The 24,476-nt window shown below is 45.2% G+C and overlaps 1 protein-coding gene across 2 annotated transcripts; it reads left to right on the top strand.

Moving 5' to 3' along the window:
- Positions 1 to 277: 277 nt before the first annotated feature.
- On the top strand, positions 278 to 24,476 carry LOC119374377 (protein-cysteine N-palmitoyltransferase HHAT). Of its 2 annotated transcripts, XM_049410946.1 has the most exons (11): positions 278 to 651; positions 765 to 856; positions 2,427 to 2,494; positions 5,203 to 5,313; positions 5,993 to 6,200; positions 15,573 to 15,674; positions 16,783 to 16,989; positions 19,746 to 19,781; positions 20,104 to 20,305; positions 23,111 to 23,255; positions 24,294 to 24,476. In XM_049410946.1, exons 5-11 carry the CDS (start codon positions 6,181 to 6,183, stop codon positions 24,410 to 24,412), a joined length of 831 nt encoding a protein of 276 aa, XP_049266903.1. In that variant the 5' UTR covers positions 278 to 651; positions 765 to 856; positions 2,427 to 2,494; positions 5,203 to 5,313; positions 5,993 to 6,180; the 3' UTR covers positions 24,413 to 24,476. The 2 variants fall into 2 exon arrangements, with proteins under 2 accessions (XP_049266903.1, XP_049266904.1); XM_049410947.1 differs by lacking the exons at positions 278 to 651; positions 765 to 856 and adding an exon at positions 1,147 to 1,252.

Here is a 24,476-nt window from a genome sequence, read left to right as displayed (position 1 = left end):
AATCTGAAAATAGTGCTCGGCCATCCATAAGATTTGTCACCGCTAAACATTTACTAAGTATTGGCTACGCTTCAACTGAAATATTTTGCACACAAGTGCATTCGTCCCGCAGCTGCGTCCCTTTTCAACTGAAGAAACAAGAACCTTTTCTTGCACTACGTATCTGACAGCGATGACGTTCGACACGATGCTGGTATTTACAGCTGTGCCTAAGCACTCTTTCTTTTTTCAATTCTTTGTTTCTAGATACGTTGAAAGGCTATGACATGCCGCTCTTGTATGTCGCAGCAGCTTCACCTCAGCGGATTGAACGAAAGTGTTTTCAGCGCTTGTTCAAGAAGCACAGTTTCTTTCTGGAAGCAAACCAGTCTATGCATTAGTGTCTTGCAGAAGAGAGAGCTTGGGGCGGGTAAATAAGTGAGAATGTATTCCTGTCGATGCCCTTAACGTTCTGGTTCGATGCAGCGATAACGTTTTCCATCAGAATTAACGCAGGCCGAGTGGAGAGTTTTGGCGAGGAAATGGCCAACTAGAAAACGCAGACCACTTCTCTTGACAGCATAGAAGGGAACTAAGCATGTCGACTGGTCGCACGATTAAGAGAAGAACGGAAGAAGCGGATAGTGACGTTCAACGTAGTGACCCTGAAAGGTACGAAGTGCGAGTACATCGCGCTTTAAACTAACGCTCTTCAGTATTGCTTTAAACCGCTTAATATTTTTATGTATAGTAAGGCTGTTCTAGGCATCGATTACCCTTTCCAGCTATAAATGGGACACGGCGAAGTTGCTTCACTGGGCCGTTGGATTATCAGGCTTTGCCTACGTCATTTGGAGTTTCGCCTCTGACGAAAAAAGTAAGTTGATAATTGATTTACTGACGGGGTCGACGTCCTCAGTAGGGTCATGATGTTTGTGCAAGCTGTCAATTGGTTTACTGGAATAGCGGCTCTCCTGACACTTGAAGCCCATTCACTCCTACGCAACTCTTGTAACCCTGCGTTTATTGCCCTTACCCCCTTCCGCAGCACAGGGTAGCCAACCGGTGTAAGCACTGGCTAACCTTCCTGCCTTTCCGTCTATTTCTTCCACCCTTTCTTGAAAAACCTACAACTACCAACTATACGCATGCGGGGCTGATCTACTGAATCGGAATGCGCAAGGAAGTTCCTTCATTCCTAAGCGGCCACAGAACGATTAAGGAGATGTTAAGCTGTCAACACAGCTCGTTAGGTCTGTGTTACGTGCGTGATGTAATTATCAATATTCGTAGCTTACATGAACAGACGCTGATGAACACAGCGACACTACCCGAATTTGCCTTACGTCTCGCTTTCAAGACATGCGCTCGCGTGGGTTGTCTTGCTACTTGCCCTTAGAAGCCCCGTCTTAGGTTCTAACAGCTACAAATACGTCCATCGAACAATATTCAAGCGATCTTTTAGTGAAGAAGAAAGAGCATCGCGGAGGCTGCTATAGTCGACGGTGGGGCGTCGAGAGACAATGCCTTTCTATGCACATGTTTCGTGAGGGCGCCGCGAAAAATAACGCATTGTTTTCAGACACGCTTTTGTAATGTCACTAGAAAGCGACGATGTACTAAGTTCTTAACATCGACAGCAATGTCTCGCTTTGTGCTCGAACATTTCGAACGGAGTTCTGACAAAACGCCCGTGCGAATGGTCGGTGCGATTCAGCACGCAAGGCAACGGCCCATCAGCAGAAGAAAAAAAAGCGTATGGCAGACAGCTTAGTCATTCAAATGAGAAGGAGTGAAGGTTGAATTTCCTACTTTTCTTAATGTATTGGTGGATGCGTCCTATACCCCTCTCTCTCTCTCTCTCTCTATATATATATATATATATATATATCTATATATATAGAGAGAGAGAGAGAGCTGGGAGCTAGTATAAGCCTTGTACGAGCTGGCATATCGTTCGTTACCTTTACAATGAACGGGAAAACATCAAAGAGAGAGCGAAACTAGGAGGAGAGCGCAAGCTCTAAAATTGTTGTGGACATAATGGAGTTGACTTGATTTGCAGCTAAAACGGAACTAAAACGAAGTAGTTATGTGCAGACAGAAAAGAGCGTAGTGTAGATGACGTACAGCTTAGAGGGGGGTGACAATTCGGTTACACAGGACAGCATTGCCCACGCGCTCAGCGGAGACATTGTGAAGGTATGCTGTCCTGTAGTTCTCGCTGTGCGCCGTCACAGTGCTGTGCTTTTCACTGTTCACTTAAAGCTTGCTGCAACGCGATCGGCCCAAATGCGCGCTATCTTTTAATTTTTTTTTCAAGATATGTATTTTAGATTTTATGTCTTTGACATAAAGGGAATGATTAGAAAAAAAAGCATTATGTTTAACCAGACCGTCAGTCAGACATTTCCGTAGTACTCTAGGTTACTTTCTTTGTCCACCAGACTACCTACTTCCGAAACAAATGCGAGGCGCCTTCAGGCCAAGTCCATACGGTCTTCAGCGAAGGCAGGTAGGTATGTTTTGCCAAATTTCGCTTTAGACGTCTGGGGTATCAGCCACAGCAATACTAAATTTATGTAATTTCATGGAATATATTTTTGTTAAAACTAATTACTCTTATTAGATCAAAAAGCGAAACACCTTTTCTTAGTTGATTTAACTGGCGCAATACGATACGGGTAGGCTGTTGTGGGATAGGGGCCGTATTTTACGCTACACATTGTTTAAGCCCTTAACTGGCTATCCACGGTGATTTGTACTTAGTTCCTTACTACAAATACATTATCCAACGTTGTCAACCTGAATAAATCATTGTATACCTGGTTACGTATATTTAAACGTCGCCTTATTTTCGGCCGCTTACAACGAGGGAACGGCCCGCTGCGCGATGAAGTTGCAAATCGCAGGATTTTAAATAAAGTTTTGCATTCATTCATCCATCAGGCAATCACATCCGTTTCATGCCAAGCAGAGTGCCTTACAAATTGTAGGAGCCCCCATAAGCGAGATTACGGAGGAACAAAAATAACCAACTGATTCCGCTTCGATTACCAATTTTGTTCAAGTTAATTCACATCAAAAATTAAACCCGAGTCCCTGCTCATTCATTTTCAAATCAACAGTTTTTTTCTGTGCAGCGCTTAAACATTAGCAAGAATGTATCTGCACCGAGGTGTGTTCACAATAAGGATGCGCATAATGCGCTCTGTAAACTTTCGCTTTTTGCGTGTATGGTCCTAATAAAAGGGACAGCAACCTGTAGGAACCAACAATGACTTGAAGTACGCTACATATCTGGGCTTGGAAAAAAACAAAGCAACTTCTGAGAGTCCATAATTCGCAGAATTTCATTCGAGCTTCATGTGAAGTTGTGACCTTTCCTTTAGATGTCTGGGGTATAAGCAGCAGCAACACTAAATTTATGCAATTTCATGTAATATATTTTTGTTAAAACTAATTACTCTTATAGGTGTGTGGCATGAATGAATAGGCAAGCCTGATGAGAGTCTTTTGCAACGTCGACAAAATCCACTGACTTCGGGAACCGTTAAGCTCTTTTCTTTTTCATTAAATGCATGCATATAAGGAGGGGTTGGTGCCAATGTGCGACGCCGGCTACTCGTCTTCCCTTGCGTAATAGTTGCAGTCGCAAAGTATGTGAACAAGCACAAAAACTTGAGGACGCTTGAGCTTTGCCTTCAAAATAGAACGCGGTAACGCAATCGGGCTCCCAGCGCATCGCCTTTAACCGTGCCGCAAGGAAAGGAACGTTTGTGCGCGTAACATTGGCCGTTTCAAACTATCCTAGAGTGCCTACTGCAAGTTCAGTTGCGTAGTGCCCACTGCGCTTCTCACATAATAGGCGAAATCGTTGATGTTATGCGGTTGGTCTTTCGACGGAAAGACCGTTAGAGGCTTTCCTTTGCGTATGCGCCGAGAAGCGAGTTCAGCCTGGAGATGCAAGTTCCGGAGCATGTAGTGTGTCGCGCCCTTTTAGGGTGTTCAGGACGCGGGTTCGATTCCCGCCGCACCTTGACTGAGGACGAAATCCAAGAACACCGCAGTGCTTTCATTTACAGACATATTAAAGAACCCGCGGGATAGTAATTAGTACCTAGTATCTCGCAACGTGGTGCCTGATAATATATCATGGCTGCAGAATGTGAAACGCCAGCAATTGCGAAAGACTATTGTTAGTTTCCGGCGGATTGTCACAGTCAGTGAAAGTGCTTAAATGTATTGTGCACACAGTAAGATTTACCTCCTGATGAAAAATGGACCCGAATCATCTGCAGAAAACATTGTATATTTACTATGGGCTGCGAGGTACTTGTCAATTGTTACACTTGCGTTTCGACAAGTATAAGTGAATCGTATTTTACATCTTCCGTTATAACCGTCTACTTAGGTGCAGTAAATGGATACGAGATATTCTCCAATGAGCGTTTTTTTAAATTCATTCTTGCATCACAAATGTTCAACGCCATGCCACTTCACTTCGCTTGCACCTTCGCATTGGTGCACGATACTGTTTTTATATGTTCAGGTAGGCTTCGCCCTATGCAGTAACCAACGTTGCCTAGCAGTACTTGTTACCGTACATGTTTTTTTACTATGCCATAATAATTTTTGGCCCTATTGTTAACACAAATAAGGTACTGTTAGCTTTCAGTGCAATAAATGTTCGCGCTTTCGTTCGTCGCGATTCTACAAAATACTACTGTGTGCCCACGGACTTGCCCTATTTTGCCGCTGCACGGACAACAAGGCGGAAATTCGCTAGGTGTCAATCTTGCTTCAACTGATTCCCCACTGAACGTGCGCATAGATTTGGAAGTGTTCAGAGCTAGTGCATATTGTGCACTTTCTATTTTCTTTCCTGTTTGAAGTGCTGCACAATATAGTGAAATGATTTTAATAGGATGAACCTTATCGTGAAATCTCAAGAAAAATGTAATTTGTTACCATGAACCGTCGAACTCCTCCTAATGCTGGAATAGCGAGTCACTGATCGTTCTGCTGACTGACAACACGCCCCGCTCGCCTCACCAGGCAATCGTCGTCTTCGCGCGAGCTAGACGAAAGATTAGGAATCGAAGAAACACAGGCCAGTGCCGAGTGTTTCCCCATTTCCAGGTATTCCGTCTCGTTTGTTTCTTGGTCAAAAATCTTGTTTCACGACCATGAGCCAAACGTCGATATTGCTGGTGCACGCAGGACGCGACAAGCTCTGGATGGCAAGTGGAACGCTCCTTCGTCGTGGCATCCTGGAAGTGGCTCCTGCTACACCCAGTTCTAGCTAGGGCCACCGCTTTCGCTGCGCCTTCGGTGAGCTTCTCACTTTTTTCAAAAAAATTACGCCGTGTGTGATCTGACCATGTGAGCTGAATGTAGTAAAAACAAAAAGTATACTATTGTCTGTCTACTCAAATAGTAGGCACGACAAACTTGTGATAAATCCGTGAAGCAGATCAGTCTATATAAGCTTTTGATCTAGCAAATGTGTTCGTTGTTTTCAAGAATGATTCTCGAATGAAGAAAGAAACTATGTGCCATCTGGTATGTTCCGATGTAGTGACACGAAAATTTTCGCTAGGAAGGTAACTTGATTTATTCGGCCCGCCTAGAGGAAGTTTTTTTGCCCGATCTACTGAACGTCGGCGCGCTACAAATCCTCCAATAAGATGCACCCGTGACTAATTTTCAGCTGTCACTAGCATGTTTGTCTACAAACCTTCCACTCGACTTAACGCCTGGGTATCTTCCCACGTCAGTGACATGCAGACGATGATACATCTTGCCTACGCTTCAACGTATATGAACTCCGGCTATTATAACTTTCTATATTTTCAGCTCTTAATCATCTTTCCCCAACCTAAGATCGCAAATCGGACGTGCGTCTGGCTGACATACTTCCTTTCTTTCCTTCTTTTCCTCCTACTCCTCGTCCTAATGTTCTATGTTTTGTATTTTCTTCCTGGCCACGTGTGGTCGACATATCTTGCAGATTCTTCCGTTATTTTACGCCGGATACTCAGTGATCTTCGTAGCGTCGCTACTAGGAGTCGAGGTGGCGATGATCTTCCTGGCTCAGCATGCCTGTTCTTCGTCGTCGCCAGGTTTCGCTCGCCAGCACTCTGCTACACTGCTGGACTGGTGCTGTTACTGCTGAAATTCTCCGCCCCACGAAATTTGATGCAGGTGAGCAAAGTAAGGTAAATAATAACAGTCGCGCCGTACACTTCAGCGAGGGTTCAGAATAAAGGCTGCCTGAAGGAGACCGCGACAGAGAAACGCCCCTCGTTTTAGGAGACAGATGAATGACGGAAGGCAGAAAGACTGGCCACAAGAAGAGTTATAGCGCTACGCTTCTTGAAACAAAGTCGCCGTGTGAAATTAAAGTTGACTTCCGATGAAAAGAAATTTAAAGGGGCGCTAAAGTGAAAAACAATGTTCCTTGCATTAGTAAATCACTTTTTCACAGTTCCAAAATCACCACGCTTGCCTCGATAATACGTTTGGTAAGCGAAGAAACGCGCAAAAAGAAATTGTGGGTGGCGACACCACCTTGAAGTTCCCGCACTAACCGCCATGGCGTCATAGATTTGGAAGGCGTCTACGACGGCCCAGTGGCGTAGGCAGAAAGTTTTTTTAGGGGGAAAAAGAGGGGCGGGGTGCACGTCCCTCATTCGAGATGGTGTCCGTGAAGCTAAGTGCGTTCAAGTGTCACTTTGTTCTCTTTATTCCATGGGAGAAAAATATTTGGGTGGGGGGCGGGGGGGGGGGCACGGGCCCGGTGTGCCAACCCCTGGCTTCATCACTGCTATGACCTACGTAGTTTTTAATCGGTAAAATGAAGTACATTGTCCTCTGAGGGGGCCAGAAACTGGACATCCCCAAAATACGAGAAATGCACTTTAAAATCCGTGATGCCACGCGCGTAGATTTCGGCGACAAAGTTTTAAATGAGGCTTTGACTATAATGTTCTCCTCTAATTAAAAAAACGTATGGTGGTGAAATTAACAACAACAGAGTTTTCAGTGCACTTGATCAATTTAAATTGATTCATTGCTTCACTTTACTGCCCCTTTAAAAAGAACTCCCGATGTGCCGTTCACAAGGTGCCCGTTAGAGAATCTCAATATGTCAAACTAATTTCAAAGTGGCCGACTACGATGACCCTCACAATCAGAACGGTATTTCGGCACGTAACGTGCGAGAACTTTCTGTTATAAATTGGTATTTGTTCAGTAGCCGAAGCACTAAAAGCAGTATCAGTAGTGGTTGTTGTAGCGCGAACAGTAGTAATAGCAGTATTAACACCGGTAGTACTAAAATCGTATTTAATCGTAAGGAGGCGATCAAATAGAAATCTGAGAACGACAGAGCGCGGATGATATAGGTGCTTGCATACAGAGACGCCACGAACGTATACCCTGCAAGGCAACAAGAAACCAAGCACAAGGTAAGCATACTGAGTGTTTCTTGGCAACGTAGATCGCGAAGGTCGTTCAAGTGCAATGCAGCATAAAGGAACTGCATCATTACACGTACTCGCGAGAAACGGTCACGTTCTGTGGGTATCGTTCGTTTGCCAAAAGACTGAAAAGTTTGGGCTAATGTAACAAAGGTCACGAATCGTCCTAATAAAATGTTGTATGGCAAAGTAGAAGTGCACAGTTCCTGTGAGTCGCTAAAGCAAGGGGTCGATGTTGGGGGTGAGACAAGTCTATTTCGGGAGCGGGCCAAGGCAGTGTCGAGAACGACCAGACCCAATTTCGGCCATGAGCCGAGTCAACGCACACACTCCTAGCCGAAATAGATTTATTTCTGGGACTCGTCTGGGACTCGTCATGGCCCAGGTGGGCCCATAAGTCCTTAGCGTACGTGCACTGCCATTCATATATACTGCGGGGTAGTTGCCAAATTGTGCATTGTTGTTTCGTTGTCACGGCAAATCATTCCCCCACTGAGTCCAGCTGAAGCCTGATGATGATAGTTTTTTTTACAAACTTGTACACACCAAAGTTTTTACGGCTGATTTAAACAGCTTCGTCTTAAAAATGGTTTACGATTGATACCCTTGTCACACGGGTAAGCTTAACCGCTGTTATACCCAACTGCAGTTAGCGGATTTAACCACAGTTACCGTAAACCAGACAGAGGCGCTGTCACACGTTTTCAGCGCTTCCAAGCGTTCTTTAGTTGATACATGGCTGCGTTCGTGCAACACCGCTATACACCGCCTTGTACAGGGCTTCACGCTCGATTATGAACGCGTCAGCGGCGTGTTTTGATGCGCGTCTATCAAATAGCGTGAAGCCCTGTTCAATGAACGAACGCAGCCGTGTATGAATCTCGTGAAATGCACACGAGATTTTTGCAGCACGGACGAACTTGTACCTCAAAGACGGTAGTTTATCTTCCCAAATGCTTTTGAACGCCTCTGTCGTCGCAACGGTCCAGTTGACACGCTTTTGGCTCGGTATTTCGCTGGGAACCGAGCCGCTCGCGTCCGACATGGGGGCCGCCATGTTGTCAGTTTACGGCGCTAACAGGGGTTGCCTACCTCCGTTTACGAAAACGGTCGTTAGCGGATTAACTGCGGTTAGGGTTGTCGTGTGACAAGGTACAACAGCCGTTAGACGTAACGGCCGTCGTACTTAACTGCGGTTAGACTGCCCGTGTGACAGGGGTATTAGAGTGCTACGTATCTAGTAGCGGAGAGTTGTCCCTGGATAAGCGCTTCAACATGAGAAGCAATGCTCGATAAAAAGCTTTTGAAGACGTCGACAAACGAGATACCTGTGGCGTGGCACGTACTACATTCGCGAGTCCCAAATGTTGCATTGGCTCACTGCGTACTCCATACCATGTTTTCTTTTTCTAAAACTCATTTTTTTTCATGGTTTGTGCATTATAGCAGGGCACTACGCCGGACGCAAATGAACTTTATCCAAATTGACTTTTTCTCTTCGTTCTCAGCGACTTTACTTTCGGTACGGTGTCACTGGATACATGGTGACGATGGCATGCTTCCAATGGAACTTGCTGCGGGGCCTAAGCTTCAGCTTGGACATCGTGCGCGCCCACAGGAAAACACCGAAGCGAAGCGAAGCAGGCCCGCCGTACTGGAGAACGCTGGCCTACTCCTTCTACCTGCCTCCTCTTTATCTCGGACCGATGCAGAACTACTGCGACTTCGAAACGCAGGTACTATGTTCTATACGGGCAAACATCCTGTTTTGTCGACGCTAAGTGGTTACTTTCCGCATATGACATGCATAAAGTATACGCGCACACTTTATCCTATGCGTTCACGCTGAACGTTAAAAAAAGATTACAGCATATCCAAAGGTGAATGATGAAGAGCTTGGGCGAAGCTCCTGAAGCAATCATGGTTACACCGTGAAATGTTCAGTGGTTTCGCCCAGCAGTAAACAAAGCGATACGCCGCTTTGATTATTTTTGCGTCGTCCTTGTTTTATTTTTTTTATCTTTTCTAATTTATTGTTTTTTATTTATTTTTTGTTTTTTTTATTTTATTTTCCATTTTTTATACCTTTTATTTTTTATTTTTTTTATTTTATTTTTTTCTATCTCTATGGGACAGCGTTATCTAGTATATCGTCACCCAACTGCAGTTTGCATGCATCTCTATGGGACAGCGCCATCTATTGAATGATACGGGAGACGCGACGGCGGGGCACGTCTGATGGAGCGACGACCGACAAGGTGATGCTATAAGGAGCTCTGCTCCTAAAAAAACGCGTTCGCTGATCGCGCGAAGTGGCCGTTGACTTAGGTTTGGGGATCAACTGAGGCAGCGGTAAATTTTGCGCGCTCTTCTTCAGTGAGGTGGCCCAAACAAAAGATTTAAAAATAGATTTATGCCCTGGCCATTGTCCATGACGATATCTGGCCACTCTGGTTAGAGTCCGCTCAAATAAAGGATGATTAAAGAAAACGCTGGAGTAGAAATCATGTCCCGAAAATGAAGTGAGACCTCCTCTACAACATGGGCACAAGAAACCCTTATTATTCAGCGAAGCAAAGATATCAGTTCACTCACACTCCTTGTGTCTTCAAGAGAGCTGCTCTTTCCGGACAGACAACGCCCAACGTGTCTCTGTGTTCCTAGTATCGTCGTGTTTCTGTGTTTCTTCAAAAATTTGATTAGACGTCATGTTACCAATCGACATCCAAATGCATACCTTCCGTGGGGAACAGCGACCTCTTATATAATAATTAACCTAGCATTCACGTCAGCAGAACAAGAGCACGTTACCTCTAACATGGCATCAGACGAATACTTTATGTTGTTTTGGTAAAGTATGGTCAAATGCTGGCTTCCCATTTGCTGCTAAATTGCGAGTGCTTGCATTACAGCATTTCCCTAAACTTTCTTGGTCCTGATTCTGAACACTTACAGGAATGCTTTGGACACGTGTTACTAAACTCCCTTTGTTGCGAAACACCAATAGGGCCTCGTCCAATTGGACAATTCATTTGCACTCTAATGAATGTTAGAAATATTTTGACAAATGCAGCAAGTTCAGCATGTTAATTCGTAAGGGTGTAGCCTTTAAACGATTACAGCGGTAGGACGGGGACTGAAGAAGAGGATGAAAAAAGGGGCAAGTCCTAACTTCAAACCATATTTATTCCGGAACATAAGTATATATGTACTGTTCCAATCGGATTGATCTCACGCAGTCAATGACATTGAAAGATACAAACCTAAAAAAGCAAGCTGCTATTCACGAGGACAACAAAACTATTTAAAAAACATCTATACTATAAAAAAGTGAATGACATCACACAGCAAGGTTTAGCACAGATCAAATGCGCGTTAACCATGCGAAAAGTAACGCTCAGGTAAACACGAGTTTTTATTATGAAGGTGTACACAGGGCTAGCCGACGTACACAGAGACTCGTCTCTGCATAGCAGAAGCTTCAATTATCTCTCGAGATAATTGCTCTTTTGCGCGCAAAAAAGGGAAAGAAAAAAAACAGTCGTTAGTGCAGGCAGAGGCTTGCAGCCACACTATCGCAAATGCAAGACTAAATTAGACGTAGGATCACCTTTCAAGGAACTATTCTTGTAGCGCAGACGAGCTTTCAAGCCACGACCAGCTTGGGCGATAGTATGCGTAAAATTTCCCACAGGCAAAAGGGACACATGGCATGTTTCATGGCGCATTTCCCTTGCACTTTCTTCTTGCTTTTTTGGCAAGATTGAGCTGCTGTGTAAATCCCGTTTAGTTTGCTTTGTGTTAAGGAAAATTTGGCAGATCCCACACCTTGTTGGAATCGGTTTCATGCGAAGCTGTCAGCGAGTAGGTCCATTCCTTTCAGAAGCCACGGACGTGGCTACAGTGAAACCTCGGTAATACGAATTTCACGGGACCACCAATATTATTCGTATCATCCGAAATTCGTATCACCAAAAAGCATGGAAAATTAGCATGCGACAAAAGAAAGCTGGCGTACGTTTTCATTTATTGTTTTTCAGGGCCGCAGCAACGTCAGGAAGAACCCTGAATGATTGCCAGTTAAGTTTTATATGTCGGCAATCATACCAGCACTCGCAGATATACGGCCCGTACGCGCGTATTTAATTAATGAACCAGGTGGGTTGAGAAACGCGACAGCAGTAGCCCCTTCCAAATGTTTAGTATGTTTCTTTGCATGACACTCAAGTACAGCAGCAAAAGTAACAAAAGAAGCGCTTTGACGCGACAGATCAAGGCCACAAAATTACAGAACCACGGTCCTCTGTTATGATTTTGTTATCGCGTAGGCGTTGGGGATGGCTTTTGGGAGATTTAAGACCGTGCCCGCACTAGTGAGACCTCAACGGTCGCGCATGTTGACGTTCCGAGGTCTGACTCCTCCACCAAGACCGTCCTCGCCTTTTTTCGCTCCTCGTCCACCTTTAGAAAAGTGTTTTTCTTGCACCGTGATTCTGACGATTTAGCGGTGCGGCGCTCATGCCCATGTTTGCGTTCCCGCGCTCGCACGTGCTTGGCGTGTCTACCGCGACAGCGCGGACAGCACCTCTTGGTACCTGGGTGGTAGCGTACGTTCGTATCAAACGTCGCTCGGTGAAAATCAGTTCGTAACAACCGTACTCCATTACATTGCCGGCCAATGGGCCTTGGCCGGGACCAACGAAAAATTCGTATCACCCCGAAATTCGTATGAGCTGTGACTGTATCACCGAGGTTTCGCTGTATTTCGCGCAAATAAAACACAAGGGGAGGGTTAAGGGGAGCGCAAACTTTCGACTGTTTCTTCCAGATTTACTGCAGTAGTATATATATATATATATATATATATATATATATATATATATATATATATATATATATATATATGCAAACGCATGCGCAGAAAACGAGGCAAACATCGAACAGGTAAAGTTTTGTGCAATGCAATATAGGTATAGAAATGCGCAAAAGGGCAGGCTCACAACAATCAGATACCATCTTAATCACATCCTGCGATGCAAGAAGAAATAAGAAATAGCCACATCCGTGGCTTCTGAAAGAACATGAACCGACTAGCCCAACAACGTGTGCTTCTGGAGTAGGTCCATGCTGCATTTTTTGGCTTTGAGTTAAGCATTACGGGGTGGATCGACGTGTTTTTGTTAGTGGTGTGCGAATATTCGAAAGTTTCGAATATTCGTCGAATATTACATTCGAAATATCAGTATTCGATTCGAAAATCGTGTATTCAAAAAATTTCGAATATTCGATAACTTCGAATATTCGAAAAATTCGAATATGCGATTCGATTATCATGCATAAAATAACTCGTCTTCCACATTTCTGCTGCGTTCGTACGAGAGGAGCGATAAACATCGTAAGTACACGGAGGCACGATATCTGTCTGCGACGAGCGCCCCAATACGTATGATTTATTGCTAGTACATCTCCGACGTGCAGCGCTGTTGGCGATAATGTAAACGTACATTTCAGTATTATGCTGCCGTACGCTGCCGCACTACCACTCGTTCACTATGCGGGACCACTTCGAAGAAAGACAGTGACCACGTGACTGGTGGCGGACTGCAGGCACCTTCAGATTACCCAGTCTGGCAAAGCTTTGCCCCATGTAATCCCTATACCAGCCGCTTCTGTTCCAAGCGAGAGTGCCTTTTCAGTGGCAGGGTGGGGAGGGGGGGTTGTCTTTGTTAGAAGGGAGCGCCCGCTGCCTGATCATGTGGAGGAACTCATATGTCTTCATGATAACATCTAGTCATTACTTCATTGTGCCGTGATATTTGCTTGTGTTGTGATGTACAAGCTGGACATTGTGTTCTTAAGAGAGCAGTGGTAAGTTGTGTTGCCAGTCAGGCTGTTAATGTTCTTTTTTCAAATAGCTACATGTTAAATAAAATATTGTTACTGTGGAAGCATTTTTCCTTTGATATTCGATATTCGATTCGATATTCGAAGGTGGATATTCGTATTCGATTCGTATTCGAAAAATTTGATATTCGCACACCCCTAGTTTTTGTAAGTGTAGCAGTTGTGTGCACATCGTGGGCTTAAGAGGCGCGTCGGCAACACTGGCTTTTAAAGGATAACTATTGGTCCGACGTAACGTGAGCTGTCACGTCAGAGCACATACGTCAGTATTATCACAACGAAGTGCACTTTATGGTGGGATTATGTGAATATCATACGTAACTTTCGTTAGCGTATTCCTGCGGGGTCGAGCAACGTTTGAATATAGCTTGCTGAATCATAAGAATACAAATGTGATTTTATTAGACTGCTATAAAAAGTGGAGCCAACACTAGAACCACATACGTTAACCTGACATGACGCCTGTACCGTAGGAGTACATAAGTAGTTTTTATTGCGTGGTATAAAATCCAGTCACTGGCGTAGCCAGGAAGGTTCAAACCCTTTCCCTTCCCCCATCGAAATTGTTTCTTTTTTTTTATTTTGCGTGAGTACGTATAACGGACACATACAAACGCACGGACGAACATACATAAAGTATGGTTGAAACCCCACGGAAAAAGAATTTCTGGCTATATACTGCTCCAGGTAATATTAGCACATTGTTTCTTCCTTTTTTTATTTAATTATTGTTAGCCCGAATGGAGATTTGTGATAGTGTGACGCAAGACAGTCCTCTGCAGTGCCCACTTCGTCGGCTGTTCGACTGTCGGGCTGCGGGGCCTCATGATTGGCTTTATGATGGGACGACCTAGACGAAAAAACCAGTTGCGCATGTTCAAAAATATATTTTCCCAAAGGACTCGACGTACTCACAGCATTATAAAACGAAGCGACGGGCTCTTCATGCGGTCTCTATCATTTTATCTTTGCTAATATGTCATTTCAACTATCCCAGCTTTCTGCTAATGTGCCTCGGCCATAGGACAAGCGGCGCACAAGCCTGTCGATACAAAGTATTGTCTATCATATGCCAAAAAAAAAGAGTTTACTTCACCTCTAAATACACGTGCTATTCCGCGCTCTTCACTTGTGCGATGCACTATTGCGGATATTTCGGACGGACCGACAGCACTGTGGAGTTCTCTCACGCAATAAACGTGATTAGCCGCGTACAAGTCACCACCCCGAAGCGAACTACTTCGTTTGAAGTATTCCTGAACATTTCCTATTCGTCCGTAGCCGCAAGATTGCAAGCGGGGCTCGTTTTGCATTGCCGTTTTCACTCAGTGACGTTCACCGCACACAACTTCGAGCTACGCGCCGGGAACGGAACAGGGACAAAATGCGCGAAGTAGCCGCATTGCGCTGCGTACTCAGAGAGCGGTGGCGCTCTCCTCGTGCGTTCAGTTGATGGTGCCACCGCTCTCCGAGTGCGTAGCGCCATCAAGTGAACGCACGTGGTCTATACAATGTTGTAATCAGATCGCTGGAAGAAAAGCTGGCGCTAATGGCTTCACCAAACGTCGGTTATGTTGAGGCAGCATGGCAACCATAAGCGGCGCGCAGTATAGCCCTTCTGAGCTTAAAGCGTGCTTAAGGGGCCCCTAAACGACTCCTGAAAATAGAAAAAACGAGCGCATCAACTCGGGAAGCAGGCAGTCTTCACGTGACGTCTTGAGGAAAAAAGCTCTCCATTGGTCCATACAAGGGACCAGTTGTCAATTGTCTTCTATCCTGTTTTGCCATGCAGTCGCACGGCCTTCTATCGCACGAATGTTGTGCGCGATCAATTGATTTCAATTCGCTTTGTGCTTTTTCGACTGTGCAACTGGAGATAACAGCGCGTAGCCGAAAAGCGCGAAATCCTGACAGGCTCAACGCTTAGTGCTGACATCGTCCATGTGTTTTATGAAGAAATAATTGTCGAGGAGGAGATAGCAATTGTAGAAAGGGTAGTGAAGGTGAGAAGAAAAAAAAACTCTCTCGTCTTTGAATTCGGAGTGGTTTAGGCGCATCTTGAGTTCTACAGTAATCTTATGGGTAGATATTTCGTACCTTGAGTTCATTCGCATGATATCGATTCAAAATGTCCTACTCGTAGTTGCACTTATGTTCCGGTCGCACAACAACAATTCACGAATTGTGCAGGTAGACAAATGCGAGACCGGATTTCAAGCCACAGGAGGTGATCGCCATCGTGGGAAGGCTGGCTCGGAGCGGAGTTCACTTTGTCCTTGTGGAGGCCTTCACTCATTACTTCTACAGGTTATGTCCACCTCCTGTACGAGTGTTTGTTGACGTCACTCATAGTCAGTCGTGACGTAATGTTAAGTCACAGCCATCGCCGTCGCGTGCAAAACGAAAAAGAATTTTGCATATGTGCTCCGACCAATTATGTTAGCTCATTTCCGTGACGTCAAGCATCGATACGGGTTGAAGTTAGGGGAATTCATCCGTAAAAGGAATTCCGTAAAGGAATTTTCTGTCGCCAATTCTATAGGTGTCCCGGGAAATTTCGTTAGAGACTGGATCTTCACTGCTCAGTGAAAAACGACGTTGTAGTCAGAAAAAAGTAAAGTCATATTTCTCAATGTGCCTGGTATTTACATTAGCAGAGAGAAAGTGTGTGCGCTTTGAACTAAAACCAGCTTGAACAAAACAAGCGCAGCTTAGTTTTGTGGTTGGAGCTTAGTTTTATGCTTAGATTCTAACCGACTGCAAATTATTTTTTTTTCTGCAGCGTAGTAAACTTCATGTATGCTAGCATACAAGATAAAGTGAAATCAGGAAGAGAGCTGATGCCAGTGACAGCCAATGAACGCCACAGCAGCGCGCTTCAACTGCCACTCTTTGTTTTATTTATTTATTTATTTATTTATTTATTTATTTATTTATTTATTTATTTATTTATTTATTTATTTATTTATTTATTTATTTATTTATTCGTACACACCGTAAGCAGGGTACCCCAAACAACTATTGGGCCAATAACCCAAGCTAGTATAGGCTGAGGCTCACCCGAAAATAACAGTACACGAAAATATTTGTGTCATAGTGAGACGTATTGCACTCTACGGAAGAATAATGTCGCCAGATGACATCCAACCATTAGATACAAGTATATTTATGTATACACGGAGTCGACACACATATAGACTCATAGTTGTATAGCAAATCAAAATATAAATTTCTCCAAAAGCAAGAACAAATTATCGGCCATATGACCGACTACGCAAGCGAATTGGTAAATATGTAGTTTTATTTTGTTTTGTTTTTTGCGTATACTGCAATATATACGTCTGTTGGCGTATTGAAAGGCGTAGTTAATTCTTTGTTCACGTCAAATTCATGTCTTCTTGACCTGGACATGCAGTTCAGCGATGTCCAAGCTTCTATGGACCGTCGAGACACTGGACACGGCGAGTCTTCTGGGATACGGCTTGGCTCTCAACTTCTTTTTCTACCTGCGTTACGTATTCTGCTACGGCTTTGCAGGGGCTCTGGCGAGCGCCGAAGGCATCGTGCTCCCGCCGTACTCAAAATGTATCACTAGGCTTACTCGATGCACACACTTCTGGAGGTAAGTGATGCCGCGCCGACCGCCGTGAACGCAGCAGCTTTGTCAGAAAGAAATCGTCGAAGAGCCAACGCGCCCTGCCACCCACCGCGGTCATCTAGTCGTTATGGTGCTCGACTGCTAATGCGAGGGTCCCGAGATCGAATCCCGGCGGCGGCGGTCGCATTTCGGTGGAGGCGAAATGCTTGAGGCCCGGGTACTTAGATTTAGGTGCACGTTAAACAACCCCAGGTGGTCGAAATTTTCGCAGCCCTTCACTACGGCGTCTCTCATATCATGGTTTTGGGACACAAAACGCGAAGAATTATTATTAACGCATGCTGTCGGAATCTACATAGCGTGCGCAAGGTTCTTAGTGTGTGTGTGTTTGGGGGGGGGGGGGGGGGGCAAAGTTTCACCGCAGCGCCGTCACCCCACTCAAATGGAAGAGTTCGGAAGCAAACAAGCTTCTCAAAGGATGCAAAAATGAGAACGAAGCAATCAAGTGCTGCTTATAACGGCCTGTCCTTGGTCCCCGGCTTTCCGGTGGGTGAATGTGGGAAGCAAGCAGTTTTGTAGCGTTAGCTACACTTGCCTAGCCGTAGCCGATTTCGCGTGAATCCTCATGAGCCATGCTGCGCATGTGCAAGGTTTAGTGATGTCACACAGCTGGCTCACCGCTCTCCGCGCCCTCGCCACCGCGCTCTCTCCGCCACCGCGATCTCACGCGCTCTCCGCCACCGCCGCGCGCGACTCGCCGCTGCTGGTCTGCGCATTCGAGAGGAGTGACTTCGTAGCCATGGTAGACACACTGGCGCCAGCGCGCGCGCAGCTATTCGCCTTGGCTGTACAGTCGCCGTCTGACACAGCGCTGGAGCCGCGTGATAGCGCCTCTGACTGGCGTTTGCAGGTGGCTAACGTCATGGAGAAGGAGAGCACAAATGCTGCTCAACGGCGCAGAAGAGGCGAGAAGCTTATCTCATCGAATCACGAAGTAGTTGCCTGGCAATTAGCGGTTCAGCGTACGATGAATGAACAGAAGAAGCTATAATCCTAGACAATCTGGAAAGCTAAGAATAATAAGCTGAACCTTTGCCCCTAACGCTACATATATCCTGTCATAGCCGAGCTAAGCCACTGCAAATTTCTTAGAATGCATCATTAAGGGTCCTCGGCTGCCATCGTTGTCGAAATTTTGCATGGCCGTAACACTGTACTTTAGAGAATGATGTGGTCGCGCTTTCTGTGGCCCGTATTAAGTCCACGATGTTCATGATCATTTTTTAGTGAACTTGTCCCAGAGTCCCTCTTAAGCTAGGCTGTAACCGAATCAAAGTGTTGACCGTGAAGCATCATGAAAGACCCCCAAGTGCGTACTCGCAAGCCACTTGGCCGGCTGTAAGTGGCATAACGGACGTTAAAAATGAAATATCCTTGAACAGGGGATGTCGCTGGAGACAACGTTCCGACAAGCAGACTTGTCTTTCTCAAGTGAGCCTTAGCAAACTCAACAGAGCGTGTCGAAACGTTGCTACAGCGACACCCACTGTTCAAGGATTTCTCATCTCTTCAAGCTTCCAACTTCCCTAATGTTCTGCCTTTTTTGGATAACGGAAGTTAAGTGTGATATCGTTCTATATGCTTCAATTTCTTTTCATTCTTAAGTGTGACACATTCAATAAGACAGCAGTGACAGCAGCCACAGTCAGCAAAACCAGGAGAGCCTCGCAGAGAAAGCTTCGATTTATTATGTTCCCTCTCTGCAAGAGCCCTGTGAAGGGTGATGGTCGGGAAACACTGAGTAGCAACTCTGTATACTAATGTCGTGAGATCATGATAACTCCTTGTTGGCCGAGTTGATACGTGGTTGTGCTAGAAGCCTGGAGGCCATTACTATCTAGGGACAAGACTGTTCTCTCCACGCGGCCATGAACGCTATAGAAAACAGAGAGCATGATTTCAACACCTAACTCGCATAAAACTTACAGGCAAGAGACGACAAGGCGCCTCTTGGCAAAGAAAGGTCGTGCAATTTAAACGTCTCCTCTTCGATCTACCTATCCGCACTTTCTGTTCCGATGCATTGGCTGACATCTTGAATGACTTCAGATTCTCAAGGACAGCGGCCTTGTTGGCCAAACTTTTGCATCTTAAAAAGCGCAAGAAAACAAACACAGACGTAAGATACACCTAAACAGTACGGATGATGCTCCTCTTGCGCTTGTTAAGATGCACAAATGCAGCTACCACCAACTAGCCCAAATTTCTGCATTGCACTGTTGGCCGTGATTAACGCTTTAATGCCCATTTTATTTTGACGTCACTGCCTATATGTATGTGATCTACGTGTGCACGTGATAATGCACTAGACGTGTGGCGCACCTGCTGACTTGAAACATTGTTGTTTATGACATTATCATTTGTATTTTAGAGGGTGTCTGCTGCAGCGCCCAGGTGTTAATTAGCTTGCACAGTGTGTGTTTTCAAGCACCACGCGTATTTAAACATCCTGGTAAAACTGCGAGGACGTTTATTTTTTTGGCGTGTAGTATAGAACCCTATATGTGTATGTTCGACCCATTCAATAGCTTACGACTAGCGGGCCCCTAACTGTTATGCCTACATTTCTTGATATCGTATATATATAAATGCGCCACGCTGCCGATGAGCTCTTTTTTTTTACAGTCAGTCTTGTGGACTTAAAATAAGTCTGTGGAGAGATCTGCTGACGCTATTGCAAATATTTCGTATTTAGTAATTCTCGCTCATTTGTTTTTCAGATACTTTGACAGAGGCATGCACCTGTGGATCAGAAGGTAAGGGGTGAATCTTGACATAAGCATTATTCATTTTACATATATTGACCAAGCACTATTAATTTTGCCCCATTAATTTTACTGTCCCGTCTTTAGGACCCAAAATGTAGGCTTCATCGGGAAGCACGCTTTGCCTGTTTTCTTTGGCCTCATTTTGTTTTAATGGAGCATTTTTATATGTATACATGTCTCAATAAAGCAAACTTCAAAGCAAACTTCACTGTCAGAATAAACACTATTACTTTCCGCAATAAGCACGCATCACGTATTGTGGCAACATTGGCCACTCGCTGTCTTACTGAGATGACGCTTTGTTTTGCAGATACGTATATGATCCCCTGGTGGGCGACAGGAGGGGAGCTGCATGGATATTACTAGGTGCTGCGTTCGCGTTCGCCTTCAGCTGGCTTTGGCACGGAATGGACAGGGTGGCCACCGTGTGGTCCGTGCTCAGCGTATTGGGCATCGCTGCCGAAGTCCTGGCTGCTGAAGCCAGGAAACTGCGACCCTTCAAGGATTTCGAGGTGCGCGAACAGCGCCAAAAATCGTAAGACTGCAAACTCGTAGGTATATAGCCATATGCCTGCTCAGGGTCCTCCATCAGGGAGACGAAGTGGACGAAGTTTTCAGAAACGCCAACGTCTCCCCCCCCCTCTTCCCTGCCCCCTGCCACTGAGGCTCTTACGATCAGTATGCTGTGCAGAGTCGAGACATTAGGCATTAGATTGGAGCTAAACGCAGGACGAGGTCGTTGTTCATCTGTGCACGCGTGGTCTTCATCACTAACATTTGGTCAGATTGTATTCTTGGTCAATGAGGTCTGATAACATTTGCTTGCTATTTTCACGTCGAATAATTGCCTAATGCGTTGCTGTCTTTATCAAGCCTCATATTTTCTCACACCCCTTCAATGACTCGGCACTACTTACGGCAAGGGAATATAAATATCCGAGCCTCCTTTGCATTCATACCCTCTCTTGGAGCAAACATATTCAAGCAATATGTAATACTGCTTCAATATATTTTCAACTTTTCATCCTAATAACGTTTTAAATATATGACTCTGAGTAGGATCATAGATGAATAACAGCATAAAAAAAGCTCGGCTATCTTCAACGGACTCTTCATGTGGCACCTCCACATAAAACACCCATCTGGCCAATCCTTGAATACTCGTCTATAGTATGGAACCCTTTTCAGAAAAATGATATCCACAAGAATTGATCTACATACTAATGCCGCACCCTTTATACCGTAAATGTCGCAGATAATTTTCGCCTGCCTCTCTAGCCCGAACCTTACCCCTTTTTCAACAGTCACCACAAAGTTTAAAGTTCCTGCACTACCTAAATAATTTGCCGTCTCTATTGTCTAGACAATTTTATTAAGTTCGCTGACCCTTCGTCTACTCGCAGCTCTCGCAAATTAATTCTTTGAAGCGTGAAACTAGAACTGACATGTTCAAACACACTTTTTTTGTTTTGCCTCGACAAGTGAACACTGCAGGCACGTAGGCAAGGGGGGGGGGTAGCCCCCCTCCCTGAAATTAGTCCAGCCTTCAATATTCCTGGGAAACGTTTTTTTTTTCTTTTTGCCGTGGAAAGACCTTCTTTCGAACATGGATGGATGGATGGATGGATGCTATGAGCGTCCCCTTTATATCGGGGCGGTGACAAGTGTACCACCAGGCTCGACAAAAAAAAATTCCCTTTACTCTTCTTTGTATTAGTGTTGGCCAAGTGTCTCTCCTTCAATTAAATCTATGTTACTACAGGAAAAAACGTAAATTCTCAGCCCAGTTCTCTGCCCTTTACGGCAGAATGTCCTGATTTTTTTCCAATATTTATTTTTGTCCTTTCTCTCTAATTTTCTGCCACCAATACTCTAACCGTCTCTTACCTATTTCAGTCGCGGGTGTATTCAGCTTTCCATTGTCGTCTCTAAATCCCAACGCTTCATGTAGGCTCGTGCCCAAACGTACACCTGGGTGGATATCTCCACATTCAATCAGAACATGCTCCGTCGTTTCCTTATCTTCCCCGCAGCATGTGCATTGTTCTTCTTCGTTACTGAATCTCGCTTGATAACTACCCGTTCTAAGGCAACCCGATCTCGCGTCAAACAGTAAAGCGCTTCCCTTGAATTATCGTAAAATGCCTCCCTACTTATTTCATTTTTTCCCTTTCGGTAGTTACTCAAAGCCGTTTTTTTTTTCTCCATAGCTGCCGTCCAGTAAATACTCTCCGCCTCTCTGACTTTTCGCTTAACGCTCTTTGTTGACATACTGCTTACACTACCAGCCGTATATTTACTAGTGAGCCTCCTAGTTCTTTTTCTCCACTGTGTATCCACGCTCTTCCTATACAAGTAACGGAACACCTTCTCTGCCCATCTACTCTCCTTCATATTCCTTAGCCTTTCTTCGAACCTTATTTTGCTCTGAGCCTCCCTCGCCTCAAAGCCTGCCCATCCCATATCGCCCTTTACCGCCTCATTTGTCGTCTTCGCGTAAGCACCCAACGCGAGGCGTCCCACAGTCATTTGATTTACATCCATTCCCGATTGTACCTCTGCCCTCATGCTCACCACTGAGTTCTCAAAAGTTCCCAAAATAACAATTAGACCTTGCCCCCCCCCCAAAAAAACAAAAACTTCTGGCTACTTGCCTGGAACTCTGTAATCATTTACCAGGCGATATTCGTGCCTTGGCATTTCGTGACTGTTTGTCTGCAACTGACGTACAATGTATGATACCCATTCCTGAAATGCCACCAGCCCGGCTGCAGTAGGGAATTATTTAATCATTTATTTGGTTAGAGCAGACAGTAATCTTTGACTTAGGTGTGTGGTTGTAGCACTCGTACCTCGCCATTTGTGTGCCCTGGTGTAATCCTTGGCTTAACATCGTTTTTCGTCGCAATGCCTAAGCGAATCTCAGAGGCCACGCCGAAACAAGCACCTGGTTGAGATCCTCTCCGCCAGGTGCAGCAATGATCCCAGCTTCTCGCAAGGAGACCGTCTGCTCTTTCAATGAACTCGTGCAATTAACTTCCATGAATGATTAAAGTAAGTTGCTCCTGACCTAAAGTAGACTTATACTCCTACATCATTTGAATCAAATATAACTTTGAACTGGAAGCAGGACCACCAATTTCTTAAAAGTTGTATTTTTGGAAATAAGCTTTTTGAATATTACAAAACCGGAAATAAGTGCACGACTGGAAGTGTTTGGAAGAGAAACAAGAGCAGTGCTCGTTGCTCGTGCCACTAATTAGTTCCTCCGCTTATGAGTGAAACTGTTACTTCTTCAATCATTTGTACCGTAACAGGAGCGGTACCTAACTACACCTGAGCGACTTCGGGTTGCTGGAGCGGTGCTCGGCTCGCCAAACTACCTGCTGACCATCTGCGCCTGCATCTTCCACCTTGCCGATTACGATATCTGCCTCATTCTGTGTAAGAGGTTACTTCTGGGTACGTATTTCGCTCTAGTTTGACTGCGAATGGTGCGCAGTTTTTTTTTCTGGACAATGACATGACGTCGCAATCGCACCAAGTGTTGACTGCCAGCACCTGGGTAGACGAATATTACGGCGCAAAAATTATGCCCTATAATGGTCGCCGCGTAATTTCTAGCAGCAAAATACTTCGCAACGAACATTGTGATCGGCATTTGCTGTCAGTGTTGTGTTTTGTTGGAATTGACGACGTCCTCATGACAGAGGCTGAGTAGAGGCATTTAAGACGATCACTGGTGGCGTGAGGATCTCACGAGACGCAAGTGAGTGTCAGAGCTGCTGCTGTCTGCGTGATCGCACGCAGTGCTGGCGGGTGCCGGCGCTGAACCCTTTTTCCATGTCCGCCGGCAGGCGTACGGTGATTTCACTCCATCTCATTGAATACTTCATCCTGTCTTTGATTGGAACGTCGCACTCTAGAATGTCATGAATCCGACGGGTACGTTCTATTGGTCTGCCACTATCTTGAAACCTGCCGACCTGCCCTCTGTCGATAGTTCCGCAAACCCGGCAAAGAGCCTCGCGTGACCGCCACGTACGTAGCTTACGCAACGAAAGTGCGAAGGCCGCGCCCTATTGATCCAATTTCGCAGTGGCTGCCCGAGCGACGCAGCTCCACGAACTCGCACCCCTTCACACTCCTTACCCCGACGGAGACGGCCGGCGCGTTTCATCTCTGCTTCAGCCACGCCCGTATGCAGCCTTCGCAAGCTTTCTATCACATGTGAAATATCCGACGCGCGAGGCGATGTTATCGATTTGGACTTTATCAGAACATCACGGCGACGCCAAAAATACGCCTCAAGTGCCCATGTAGGTGCTATCGCCGTAAAAGCTTTGCAAAAAGTACACATCTCTACAGAGATACCGCATTGAATACAGCTAGAATGAAGGTCAATTTTATTATTAAAAATATAGATTTGTGCCAAATAACCTTGAACTCTGCCGTGTTTATCACACTACCCAATTGTCCTTTTTTTTCTTTGCTCAACAGGTTTCCCGTTCCCATTGGTTCCGGTTCTGGTCGTGCTATACACTGCGTGCTACGTCCAGCCCGACATAGCCAAATGGGAGACGTCTAGCAGGTTGAGTCAAAAACAAGCTTCGTCGTGAGACATAATTTTGTCCAAAACAGCATTACATCCCGAAATAATAAAACTGAACTTGGTTTCATCAA

This window comes from Rhipicephalus sanguineus, chromosome 11 (genome assembly GCF_013339695.2).
Source record: "Rhipicephalus sanguineus isolate Rsan-2018 chromosome 11, BIME_Rsan_1.4, whole genome shotgun sequence".
Lineage (NCBI taxonomy): Eukaryota > Metazoa > Arthropoda > Arachnida > Ixodida > Ixodidae > Rhipicephalus > Rhipicephalus sanguineus.
This window is presented reverse-complemented; position numbering and strand designations above follow the sequence as displayed.